At 34.2% G+C, this 12,444-nt stretch overlaps 2 protein-coding genes across 5 annotated transcripts in view; one reads left to right on the plus strand and one right to left on the minus strand.

Annotated features, from left to right (window-relative positions):
- Nucleotides 1–9,423, minus strand: part of trim65 (tripartite motif containing 65) — a 26,315-nt gene extending 16,892 nt beyond the window's left edge. The window contains exons 1-3 of one of the 4 annotated variants that reach the window (XM_077626188.1): nt 9,196–9,423; nt 8,158–8,579; nt 7,778–7,873 (exon numbers count right to left, since the gene is read on the minus strand). In XM_077626188.1, the coding sequence (XP_077482314.1) occupies nt 7,778–7,873; nt 8,158–8,579; nt 9,196–9,217 (540 nt within the window). In that variant the 5' untranslated portion in view covers nt 9,218–9,423. The other 3 variants (XM_077626190.1, XM_077626192.1, XM_077626189.1) reach the window with 3 other exon arrangements.
- Nucleotides 9,405–12,099, plus strand: mrpl38 (mitochondrial ribosomal protein L38). Its single transcript, XM_077626201.1, has 9 exons — nt 9,405–9,543; nt 10,223–10,411; nt 10,511–10,642; nt 10,750–10,952; nt 11,036–11,108; nt 11,180–11,225; nt 11,425–11,583; nt 11,652–11,788; nt 11,918–12,099. The coding sequence occupies exons 1-9, from the start codon at nt 9,468–9,470 to the stop codon at nt 12,052–12,054; spliced, it is 1,152 nt and encodes a 383-aa protein (XP_077482327.1). The 5' UTR covers nt 9,405–9,467; the 3' UTR covers nt 12,055–12,099.
- The last annotated feature ends 345 nt before the right edge of the window (nt 12,100–12,444 follow it).

A 12,444-nucleotide genomic window follows, 5' to 3' on the forward strand; every position in this document is an offset into this window, starting at 1 on the left:
AAAGCCTTACTATACTATGTCCTTTTTTAAGAAAAAAGCCTTACTATACTGTGTCGTTTTTTAAGAAAAAAAGCCTTACTATACTATGTCGTTTTTTAGGAAAAAAAGCCTTACTATACTATGTCGTTTTTTTAGGGAAAAAAAGCCTTACTATACTATGTCGTTTTTTAAGAAAAAAAGCCTTACTATACTATGTCGTATTTTAGGGAAAAAAAGCCCCACTATACTATGTTGTTTTTTAAGAAAAAAAGCCTTACTATACTATGTCGTTTTTTTAGGAAAAAAAAGCCTTACTATACTATGTCGTTTTTTAGGGAAAAAAAGCCTTACTATACTTTGTCGTTTTTTTAGGGAAAAAAAAGCCTTACTATACTATGTCGTTTTTTTAGGGAAAAAAAGCCTTACTATACTTTGTCGGTTTTTTAGGGGAAAAAAGCCTTACTATACTATGTCGTTTTTTAGGGAAAAAAAAGCCTTACTACACTGTCGTTTTTTTAGGGAAAAAAGCCTTACTATACTATGTCGTTTTTTAAGAAAAAAAGCCTTACTATACTTTGTTGTTTTTTTAGGGAAAAAAAACTTTACTATACTTTGTCGTTTTTTTAGGGGAAAAAAAAGCCTTACTATACTATGTCGTTTTTTTAGGGAAAAAAAGCCTTACTATACTTTGTCGTTTTTTTAGGGGAAAAAAGCCTTACTATACTATGTCGTTTTCTAGGGAAAAAAGGCCCTACTATACTATGTTTTTTTTAAGAAAAAAAGCCTTACTATACTCTGTCGTTTTTTTAAGAAAAAAAGCCTTACTATACTATGTCGTTTTTTTAAGAAAAAAAGCCTTACTATACTATGTCGTTTTTTAGGGGAAAAAAACCTTACTATACTTTGTCGTGTTTTTAGGGAAAAAAAGCCTTACTATACTATGTCGTTTTTTTAGGGAAAAAAAAGCCTTACTATACTATGTCGTTTTTTTAGGGAAAAAAGCCTTACTATACAATGTCGTTTTTTTAGGGAAAAAAAGCCTTACTATACTCTGTAGTTTTTTAAGAAAAAAAGCCTTACTATACTATGTCCTTTTTTAAGAAAAAAAGCCTTACTATACTATGTCCTTTTTAAGAAAAAAAGCCTTACTATACTATGTCGTTTTTTAAGAAAAAAAGCCTTACTATACTATGTCGTTTTTTAAGAAAAAAAGCCTTACTATACTATGTCGTATTTTAGGGAAAAAAAGCCCCACTATACTATGTTGTTTTTTAAGAAAAAAAGCCTTACTATACTATGTCGTTTTTTTAGGAAAAAAAAGCCTTACTATACTATGTCGTTTTTTAGGGAAAAAAAGCCTTACTATACTATGTCGTTTTTTTAGGGAAAAAAAGCCTTACTATACTTTGTCGTTTTTTTAGGGGAAAAAAGCCTTACTATACTATGTCGTTTTTTAGGGAAAAAAAAGCCTTACTACACTGTCGTTTTTTTAGGGAAAAAAGCCTTACTATACTATGTCGTTTAAGAAAAAAAGCCTTACTATACTTTGTTGTTTTTTTAGGGAAAAAAAAGCCTTACTATACTATGTCGTTTTTTTAGGGAAAAAAAGCCTTACTATACTTTGTCGTTTTTTTAGGGGAAAAAAGCCTTACTATACAATGTCGTTTTTTTAGGGAAAAAAAGCCTTACTATACTCTGTAGTTTTTTAAGAAAAAAAGCCTTACTATACTATGTCCTTTTTTAAGAAAAAAAGCCTTACTATACTATGTCCTTTTTAAGAAAAAAAGCCTTACTATACTATGTCGTTTTTTAAGAAAAAAAGCCTTACTATACTATGTCGTTTTTTAGGAAAAAAAGCCTTACTGTACTATGTCGTTTTTTTAGGGAAAAAAAGCCTTACTATACTATGTCGTTTGTTAAGAAAAAAAGCCTTACTATACTATGTCGTTTTTTTAGGGAAAAAGCCTTACTATACTATGTCGTTTTTTAGGAAAAAAAGCCTTACTATACTATGTCGTTTTTAGGGAAAAAAAGCCTTACTATACTATGTCGTTTTTTTGGGGAAAAAAAGCCTTACTATACTATGTCGTTTTTTAAGAAAAAAAGCCTTACTATACTATGTCGTTTTTTAGGGAAAAAGCCTTACTATACTATGTCGTTTTTTAGGAAAAAAAGCCTTACTATACTATGTCGTTTTTTTTAGGGAAAAAAGCCTTACTATACTCTGTCGTTTTTTTAAGAAAAAAAGCCTTACTATACTATGTCGTTTTTTAAGAAAAAAAGCCTTACTATACTATGTCGTTTTTTAGGAAAAAAAGCCTTACTATACTATGTCGTTTTTTTAGGGGAAAAAAGCCTTACTATACTATGTCGTTTTCTAAGAAAAAAAGGCTTACTATACTATGTCGTTTTTTTAGGGAAAAAAAGCCTTACTATACTTTGTCGTTTTTTTAGGGGAAAAAAGCCTTACTATACTATGTCGTTTTTTAGGGAAAAAAAAGCCTTACTACACTGTCGTTTTTTTAGGGAAAAAAGCCTTACTATACTATGTCGTTTAAGAAAAAAAGCCTTACTATACTTTGTTGTTTTTTTAGGGAAAAAAAAGCCTTACTATACTATGTCGTTTTTTTAGGGAAAAAAAGCCTTACTATACTTTGTCGTTTTTTTAGGGGAAAAAAGCCTTACTATACAATGTCGTTTTTTTAGGGAAAAAAAGCCTTACTATACTCTGTAGTTTTTTAAGAAAAAAAGCCTTACTATACTATGTCCTTTTTTAAGAAAAAAAGCCTTACTATACTATGTCCTTTTTAAGAAAAAAAGCCTTACTATACTATGTCGTTTTTTAAGAAAAAAAGCCTTACTATACTATGTCGTTTTTTAGGAAAAAAAGCCTTACTGTACTATGTCGTTTTTTTAGGGAAAAAAAGCCTTACTATACTATGTCGTTTGTTAAGAAAAAAAGCCTTACTATACTATGTCGTTTTTTTAGGGAAAAAGCCTTACTATACTATGTCGTTTTTTAGGAAAAAAAGCCTTACTATACTATGTCGTTTTTAGGGAAAAAAAGCCTTACTATACTATGTCGTTTTTTTGGGGAAAAAAAGCCTTACTATACTATGTCGTTTTTTAAGAAAAAAAGCCTTACTATACTATGTCGTTTTTTAGGGAAAAAGCCTTACTATACTATGTCGTTTTTTAGGAAAAAAAGCCTTACTATACTATGTCGTTTTTTTTAGGGAAAAAAGCCTTACTATACTCTGTCGTTTTTTTAAGAAAAAAAGCCTTACTATACTATGTCGTTTTTTAAGAAAAAAAGCCTTACTATACTATGTCGTTTTTTAGGAAAAAAAGCCTTACTATACTATGTCGTTTTTTTAGGGGAAAAAAGCCTTACTATACTATGTCGTTTTCTAAGAAAAAAAGGCTTACTATACTATGTCGTTTTTTTAGGGAAAAAAGCCTTACTATACTCTGTCGTTTTTTTAAGAAAAAAAGCCTTACTATACTATGTCCTTTTTTAAGAAAAAAAGCCTTACTATACTATGTCGTTTTTTAAGAGAAGAAGCCTTACTATACTATGTCGTTTTTTAGGAAAAAAAGCCTTACTATACTATGTCGTTTTTTTAGGGAAAAAAGCCTTACTATACTCTGTCGTTTTTTTTAAGAAAAAAAGCCTTACTATACCATGTCCTTTTTTAAGAAAAAAAGCCTTACTATACTATGTCCTTTTTTAAGAAAAAAAGCCTTACTATACTATGTCGTTTTTTAGGAAAAAAAGCCTTACTATACTATGTCGTTTTTTTTAGGGAAAAAAGCCTTACTATACTCTGTCGTTTTTTAGGAAAAAAAGCCTTACTATACTATGTCGTTTTTTTAGGGAAAAAAAGCCTTACTATACTATGTCGTTTTTTAAGAAAAAAAGCCTTACTATACTATGTCGTTTTTTTAGGGAAAAAGCCTTACTACACTGTCGTTTTTTAGGAAAAAAAGCCTTACTATACTATGTCGTTTTTTTAGGAAGAAAAGCCTTACTATACTATGTCGTTTTTTTTAGGGAAAAAAAGCCTTACTATACTATGTCGTTTTTTTAGGGGAAAAAAAGCCTTACTATACTATGTCGTTTTTTTAGGGAAAAAAGCCTTACTATACTCTGTCGTTTTTTTAAGAAAAAAAGCCTTACTATACTATGTCCTTTTTTAAGAAAAAAAGCCTTACTATACTATGTCGTTTTTTAAGAAAAAAAGCCTTACTATACTATGTCGTTTTTTAGGAAAAAAAGCCTTACTATACTATGTCATTTTTTTAGGGAAAAAAAGCCTTACTATACTATGTCGTTTTTTAAGAAAAAAAGCCTTACTATACTCTGTCGTTTTTTTAAGAAAAAAAGCCTTACTATACTATGTCGTTTTTTAAGAAAAAAAGCCTTACTATACTATGTCGTTTTTTAAGAAAAAAAGCCTTACTATACTATGTCGTTTTTTTAGGGAAAAAGCCTTACTATACTATGTCGTTTTTTAGGAAAAAAAGCCTTACTATACTATGTCGTTTTTAGGGAAAAAAAGCCTTACTATACTATGTCGTTTTTTAAGAAAAAAAGCCTCACTATACTATGTCGTTTTTTTAGGGAAAAAGCCTTACTATACTATGTCGTTTTTTAGGAAAAAAAGCCTTACTATACTATGTCGTTTTTAGGGAAAAAAAGCCTTACTATACTATGTCGTTTTTAGGGAAAAAAAGCCTTACTATACTATGTCGTTTTTTTAGGGAAAAAAAGCCTTACTATACTATGTCGTTTTTTAAGAAAAAAAGCCTTACTATACTATGTCGTTTTTTAGGAAAAAAAGCCTTACTATACTATGTCGTTTTTTTAGGGAAAAAAGCCTTACTATACTCTGTCGTTTTTTAAGAAAAAAAGCCTTACTATACTATGTCGTTTTTTAGGAAAAAAAGCCTTACTATACCATGTCGTTTTTTAAGGGAAAAAAAGCCTTACTATACTATGTCATTTTTTAAGAAAAAAAGCCTTACTATACTCTGTCGTTTTTTTAAGAAAAAAAGCCTTACTATACTATGTCGTTTTTTTAGGGAAAAAAAGCCTTACTATACTATGTCGTTTTTTAAGAAAAAAAGCCTTACTATACTATGTCCTTTTTTAAGAAAAAAAGCCTTACTATACTATGTCCTTTTTTAAGAAAAAAAGCCTTACTATACTATGTCCTTTTTTAAGAAAAAAAGCCTTACTATACTATGTCCTTTTTTAAGAAAAAAAGCCTTACAATACTATGTCGTTTTTTTAGGGAAAAAAGCCTTACTATACTCTGTCGTTTTTTTAAGAAAAAAAGCCTTACTATACTATGTCCTTTTTTAAGAAAAAAAGCCTTACTATACTATGTCGTTTTTTAAGAAAAAAAGCCTTACTATACTATGTCGTTTTTTAGGAAAAAAAGCCTTACTATACTATGTCGTTTTTTAAGAATAAAAGCCTTACTATACTATGTCGTTTTTTTAGGGAAAAAAAGCCTTACTATACTGTCGTTTTTTTAGGGAAAAAAGCCTTACTATACTCTGTCGTTTTTTTAAGAAAAAAAGCCTTACTATACTATGTCCTTTTTTAAGAAAAAAAGCCTTACTATACTATGTCGTTTTTTAAGAGAAGAAGCCTTACTATACTATGTCGTTTTTTAGGAAAAAAAGCCTTACTATACTATGTCGTTTTTTTAAGAAAAAAAGCCTTACTATACTATGTCGTTTTTTAAGAAAAAAAGCCTTACTATACTATGTCGTTTTTTAAGAAAAAAAGCCTTACTATACTATGTCGTTTTTTTTAGGGAAAAAGCCTTACTATACTATGTCGTTTTTTAGGAAAAAAAGCCTTACTATACTATGTCGTTTTTAGGGAAAAAAAGCCTTACTATACTATGTCGTTTTTTAAGAAAAAAAGCCTCACTATACTATGTCGTTTTTTTAGGGAAAAAGCCTTACTATACTATGTCGTTTTTTTAGGAAAAAAAGCCTTACTATACTATGTCGTTTTTAGGGAAAAAAAGCCTTACTATACTATGTCGTTTTTAGGGAAAAAAAGCCTTACTATACTATGTCGTTTTTTTAGGGAAAAAAAGCCTTACTATACTATGTCGTTTTTTAAGAAAAAAAGCCTTACTATACTATGTCGTTTTTTAGGAAAAAAAGCCTTACTATACTATGTCGTTTTTTTAGGGAAAAAAGCCTTACTATACTCTGTCGTTTTTTAAGAAAAAAAGCCTTACTATACTATGTCGTTTTTTAGGAAAAAAAGCCTTACTATACCATGTCGTTTTTTAAGGGAAAAAAAGCCTTACTATACTATGTCATTTTTTAAGAAAAAAAGCCTTACTATACTCTGTCGTTTTTTTAAGAAAAAAAGCCTTACTATACTATGTCGTTTTTTTAGGGAAAAAAAGCCTTACTATACTATGTCGTTTTTTAAGAAAAAAAGCCTTACTATACTATGTCCTTTTTTAAGAAAAAAAGCCTTACTATACTATGTCCTTTTTTAAGAAAAAAAGCCTTACTATACTATGTCCTTTTTTAAGAAAAAAAGCCTTACTATACTATGTCGTTTTTTTTAGGGAAAAAAGCCTTACTATACTCTGTCGTTTTTTAAGAAAAAAAGCCTTACTATACTATGTCCTTTTTTAAGAAAAAAAGCCTTACTATACTATGTCCTTTTTTAAGAAAAAAAGCCTTACTATACTATGTCCTTTTTTAAGAAAAAAAGCCTTACTATACTATGTCCTTTTTTAAGAAAAAAAGCCTTACAATACTATGTCGTTTTTTTAGGGAAAAAAGCCTTACTATACTCTGTCGTTTTTTTAAGAAAAAAAGCCTTACTATACTATGTCCTTTTTTAAGAAAAAAAGCCTTACTATACTATGTCGTTTTTTAAGAAAAAAAGCCTTACTATACTATGTCGTTTTTTAGGAAAAAAAGCCTTACTATACTATGTCGTTTTTTAAGAATAAAAGCCTTACTATACTATGTCGTTTTTTTAGGGAAAAAAAGCCTTACTATACTATGTCGTTTTTTTAGGGAAAAAAGCCTTACTATACTCTGTCGTTTTTTTAAGAAAAAAAGCCTTACTATACTATGTCCTTTTTTAAGAAAAAAAGCCTTACTATACTATGTCGTTTTTTAAGAGAAGAAGCCTTACTATACTATGTCGTTTTTTAGGAAAAAAAGCCTTACTATACTATGTCGTTTTTTTAAGAAAAAAAGCCTTACTATACTATGTCGTTTTTTAAGAAAAAAAGCCTTACTATACTATGTCGTTTTTAAAGAAAAAAGCCTTACTATACTATGTCGTTTAAGAAAAAAAAGCCTTACTATACTATGTCGTTTTTTTTTTTAGGGAAAAAGCCTTACTATACTATGTAATTTTTATTTAAAAAAGCCTGACTATACTATGCCGTTTTTAAAGAAAAAAAGGCCTTACTAAACTATGTCGTTTTTTAAAGAAAAAAGCCTTACTATACTATGTCGTTTTTTATTTAAAAAGCCTAACTATACTGTAATTTTTTTTACGAAAAAAGCCTTACTATACTATGTCGTTTTTTATTTAAAAAGCCTAACTATACTATGTCATTTTTTTTTTACGAAAAAAGCCTTACTATACTATGTCGTTTTTTTTTCTTAAAAAACGACATAGTATAGTAAGGCTTTTTTTTATATTTTTAAATGCCCAGTTCTGTTCTGTTTAATTTCTGTTCAAAAATACAACATGCGACTCCTCATGCCAACCAATAAAATAAAATCTAATTACCTTAGCTTGGTCGATATTTTCTCTCAGCTTGTTTATACTTTGCCTGGTTTCTTCAATCAGCTTTGTAATGTCCTCAGTTTTCTTGTCCAGTGATAACTAGACAAAAATTCAAAAAAAGCAAAAGACAAGATGAAGTTATTCATTTCTCAATATCGGTGTTGAAACGGGACCATTTTTTTTAAATCTAACAGCATTAATTAACTGATGTATCAATAATGAATCCGTCGCCATATTGTGAAATATAACCGCTATCGTGAAGCCACGTATCGCAAATCATCATACCAGGAGGTACCCACACAAAAAGAGTACATTAAAGAGCTTGTTCTTGGAATTTGAGTGTCTATTTTGATTTTTTGAGCAACAAATGGCGAGGTTGATACCTTTTGTTTTTTCTTTTCTGCCTCCAGCAAGTCCGTTTCGTGGTTCTTGCAGTCCAGGATGACACATTCACAACACACGGACATTTTGTCCCTCTTGCAATAATAAACCAGAGGTTTGTGGTGGCGATCACAAATCTCGGGTCCCCCTTCCTCGCCGCCCCAGTCTTTGCACGACGCCCCGGTCTTGTTGTCAGCCGCTTCCGTCAGGTGCGACAGGGACACATTACGGTTGAGGACGGGTCTGCTGGCAAACTTCTTGTTGCAGAAGGGACAGTAAGGGCCAATATCCGACTTGCATTTCATGTCCCAATGGGCAGTGATGCACTTCTGACAGAATGAGTGGCCGCACGGGATGGTCACAGGAATAAGAAAGCGCTCCAGGCATATTGGACACATCAGGTTGGCGTTCTGAGAATCCATATCTGGAAAAATACACAAACCAACAAACCCACGTGTGAGACAACAATGATTAGCAACAAGCTTGGTCAGGAATGATGGGGCCATTGAGCTGATTTAACCAGTGCTCCATGTGTTACTAAATGAACATGCCCATCAAATAAGGGTAAAAAAATACTGGATGCTACTTTGCAAACTGCTCATCGAATGAGTTACGTGATGCATCGACAACAAAGCAGGGGACAGTTGACTCACCCCGCATTAACGTCGCCAAGTGGAAAGAGAGGCTAAACGCTAACGCTAGTTTTGTCTCAGGGTGATTCAAAATCACGCGAATAGAGTGAAAGACAGTGACACAAAGCGGATATTATCATTTAGCCTCTAATGTTTTAACATGAAGAAATAATAAATGATTACCAACATTAACGGCGTCTCAAGACTGAAGATGAGAGCGTCAGCTAACCACACGCTAGTGACGACGAGATGATACCTTCAAGAGCTTTAAAAAAAATCCAAACTCGTAATGACTATGGAGCTTTACATTGAGCTACACGTACAAACGACATGTTCCGAATTTGAAGTTTGTATAAAATGTTACAATTATTATGACTATTTTTGCAACACCGTGCATACAGTACACACCATTTTCAGTTTTCCTTTTCATCTTCCATACAGCGCATTCTCGTAAGAGTTGCTGGAGCTAAACCCAGCTGACTTCAGGCAAAAGGCAGAGTAGTACAAGCGTAGAGAGACAAACGACCAAACACAATCATACCGCCAGTTGCGGGTTATCGAGCCCACGTCTGCCTGCATCCAAGGCAGGCAAGTGAACCTAGTCTAGACCTCTACACACCATTACGAGTAAACTGAAATTTTAGCTTCCTCAGCCACCGTACGCTTATGCTACATTCAAAATGGCGCTGCGCTCGCAATTCGATCGTGTGTCGAGGAAATTACTTGATTTTAATGCGAGGACATTTGTTACAACAGGTATAATGAATGACATTTAGTCAGACTTTGCTTATTTTGTTTTTTTTGTGCTTGTGCTTTTTTACGTGTGCAGGATGACTTGTAAATATACGGAAAAAGTCCGTGGCCCATTGACAATGTCAAATGTATTGTCGTCATGTAAATCAACGTCAAAACAAAATGAGCTTTGTTACCTACTCTATTCTGAGAGGAATCTAATGAATTTGTCATGAAGCTTAATTGATGTGTTAAAACCAGCAGCTCAAGGAGCAATTTTATCTCAGTTTATCCTTTATAAATATTCATAATCATTTCTCCCCTTTAATATCCACTGATAAAACTATTACCAGGGGAAAAACAAGCTCAAGCTAGTAAAATGGGCAAAATAAACACGTTTTATTGTCTAGCACTTCTGCAGACAGGCTGTGAAAAACGTGCATGTTCTTCTGAAACAAAGTTGCAGTCATTAAATAGAAAGGCACTCTATTTTGGTCTCATTATCTTCTAAACATACAAATAAGTCATAGACATCCAATTCCTCTAAACTTAAGAGTACTGACTATGAACGTTCACGTTCGAGTGCCGCTGGCCAAAGAGTTAACAGAGACTATTCTAACGGATTTTTTTTGTCAGCATCTTTTTCGCCACATATTGTCAGAGCCCAAGCACTAACCTGTTTTTGTCGGTGTCCATGTCGCAGCATTTCTCTGCCGACGGAAGGCTCCGTTGGGGCCCATGCCAAATGAAGACATCGACGTCCGGAACATTGACATGGTGGAAAAATATCGCACCTACAACCGTTACTTCAAACATGCCCAAGCGGCCACGAAAAAGCCGGTGTGGTGGAACACCTTTCGAGGATATATGGAAAAAGAAGATCCAGAACATGGTGAGAAACAATAACACACGGCGGTAGACGTGTCATCACCAACTCACAAACCGTACTTTTGGGGTGGATGTGACGGACGGACGGTGTGTCTTTCGGCAGGCGTCCAGCACGTGAACATTGGATTGCCCCGCCATCGACTGTCCAGAAGCCAACAACTGAGGGAGAGGAACCAGGTGTTGAAAAAGAATAAGGAAGATGTCGAGCTGGAGAGAAGTTGTCGTTTGCGCACATGTAGGTTGTTCCATGGTGATCACGGCTAAAAAAGATGGCGGGAGAAATTGATAGCAAAGCCTTTGTGGCCCTAAAAGTAGAAATGTGTTTTTTTTTTTCTTCCCTAGTCAAGATCAACTTGGATCAAGTGCAGGAAACGTGGGAGAAGAGCGCTGGTCCTTTTCACATCAGAAGACTGGCGGAGCACTACGGGGTCTACAGAGATCTTTTCCCCATGGCATTCTTCCTGCCTCACGTCCCTTTGCGGATCTGCTATGGCCAGGAAAGCGGCGCTCACGTGCATTATGGCAATCCGCTGACACCGACAGAAGTAAAAGGCGTAGAACAATATTGTTGTTGTCTATAATAAGCGCTTCCTATTGCCATTTCTTTCCTCTTTTCTTCTCCCCCCAGGCAGCGTCGGCTCCCGTCGTCAGCTTTAACGCCGATGAGGGCTCGCTTTGGACCCTCCTGCTCACTTCCCCAGGTCTGGCTATACTCTTTGATCATTTTGTTCGAGTTTTAACCTTTATAATAAAGGATTTGTGATCTTTTCAGATGAACATCTTCTGGATAATGAAGCCGAATACTTGCACTGGCTTGTGTAAGTCATCCCACTGGCATCGTTTCACCTCCACTTGGGTTTACTTGAAGTACTTTTGTGTGTAATAAGAATATCTGCCTGGTAAAAGAAGCTCATCATGACATTATTGGGAAATTATGAAGACAAAGTTTAAACCCTACGGTGCATTCTGTCTACAACAAACTGGGATAACAAAACACTTTTCATTGTATTTCCACAGTGGGAACATACCAGCCGGAGCGGTGCAGTCCGGGGAAGAACTTTGTCACTATCTGCCTCCTTTTCCGGCCAGAGGAACGGGCTTCCACCGCTACATTTTCATCCTTTTCCAGCAGGACGGCCCTATCGACTTCCAGGAAGAGAGCAGGCCATCGCCGTGGTAAGGAACATGCAAGTTGTGTATTTGAAGGATGCGCTAAGCAACAATGCCCTCCTCATTTTTTCTAGTCACTCGCTGGCACGTCGTACTTTCAAAACGGTGGATTTCTACCGAAAGCACCAGGATAGCGTGACACCTGCAGGTCTGGCCTTTTTCCAGTGCCAGTGGGATCCCACAGTAACAAGCACCTTTCACAACATTCTCGGTGAGTACGAGGGGCGAGACAATCAATGGATACGCTCAAATGTATCTGGCCATAGAATCCAGTTGACGGATTTTCTGATCCGTGTAGCCAAATTTGACCATGAGTTTGCTTTTGTTCTTTTCCACGCAGACATGGCGGAGCCCGTGTTTGAATTCATCCGTCCCCCAGTATACCACCCGCCGCAGGTGAAATTCCCCCATAAACAACCCCTACGCTACCTGGACCGCTACAGAGACGGAAAAGAGCAAACCTACGGCATCTACTGATGAGCATTCATTTCAAATGATTACTGAATAAACATGAACAATGAACATTGTGTGCTTCTACATCCCTCCCAACTGTCTTGGCTTCATGTGCTAAGTAACCCATCAGGTTTTAGTCCCACCCACTGAGTTTGACAGATAAAATGAAATTCATGAAGGGCAACAGCCATGTGTCCGTGAAATAACTATACATTATTTTTACATGAAATGAGCTGGTATTTGAATGGTATTTACCTAATTCCCATTCTAAATCATGACACAATGATTTTCCTGCCTCCAATTTTGACACCCTGCTGTGTCGTATCAGTTTTTTGGGGGGAAAATGTTATTTTATTCTAATACCAAATTGCTAATTGATATAAATCACGGCTTGGTCAGACACCACCTAACTCG

Source organism: Stigmatopora argus, chromosome 18 (genome assembly GCF_051989625.1).
Source record: "Stigmatopora argus isolate UIUO_Sarg chromosome 18, RoL_Sarg_1.0, whole genome shotgun sequence".
NCBI classification, from domain to species: domain Eukaryota; kingdom Metazoa; phylum Chordata; class Actinopteri; order Syngnathiformes; family Syngnathidae; genus Stigmatopora; species Stigmatopora argus.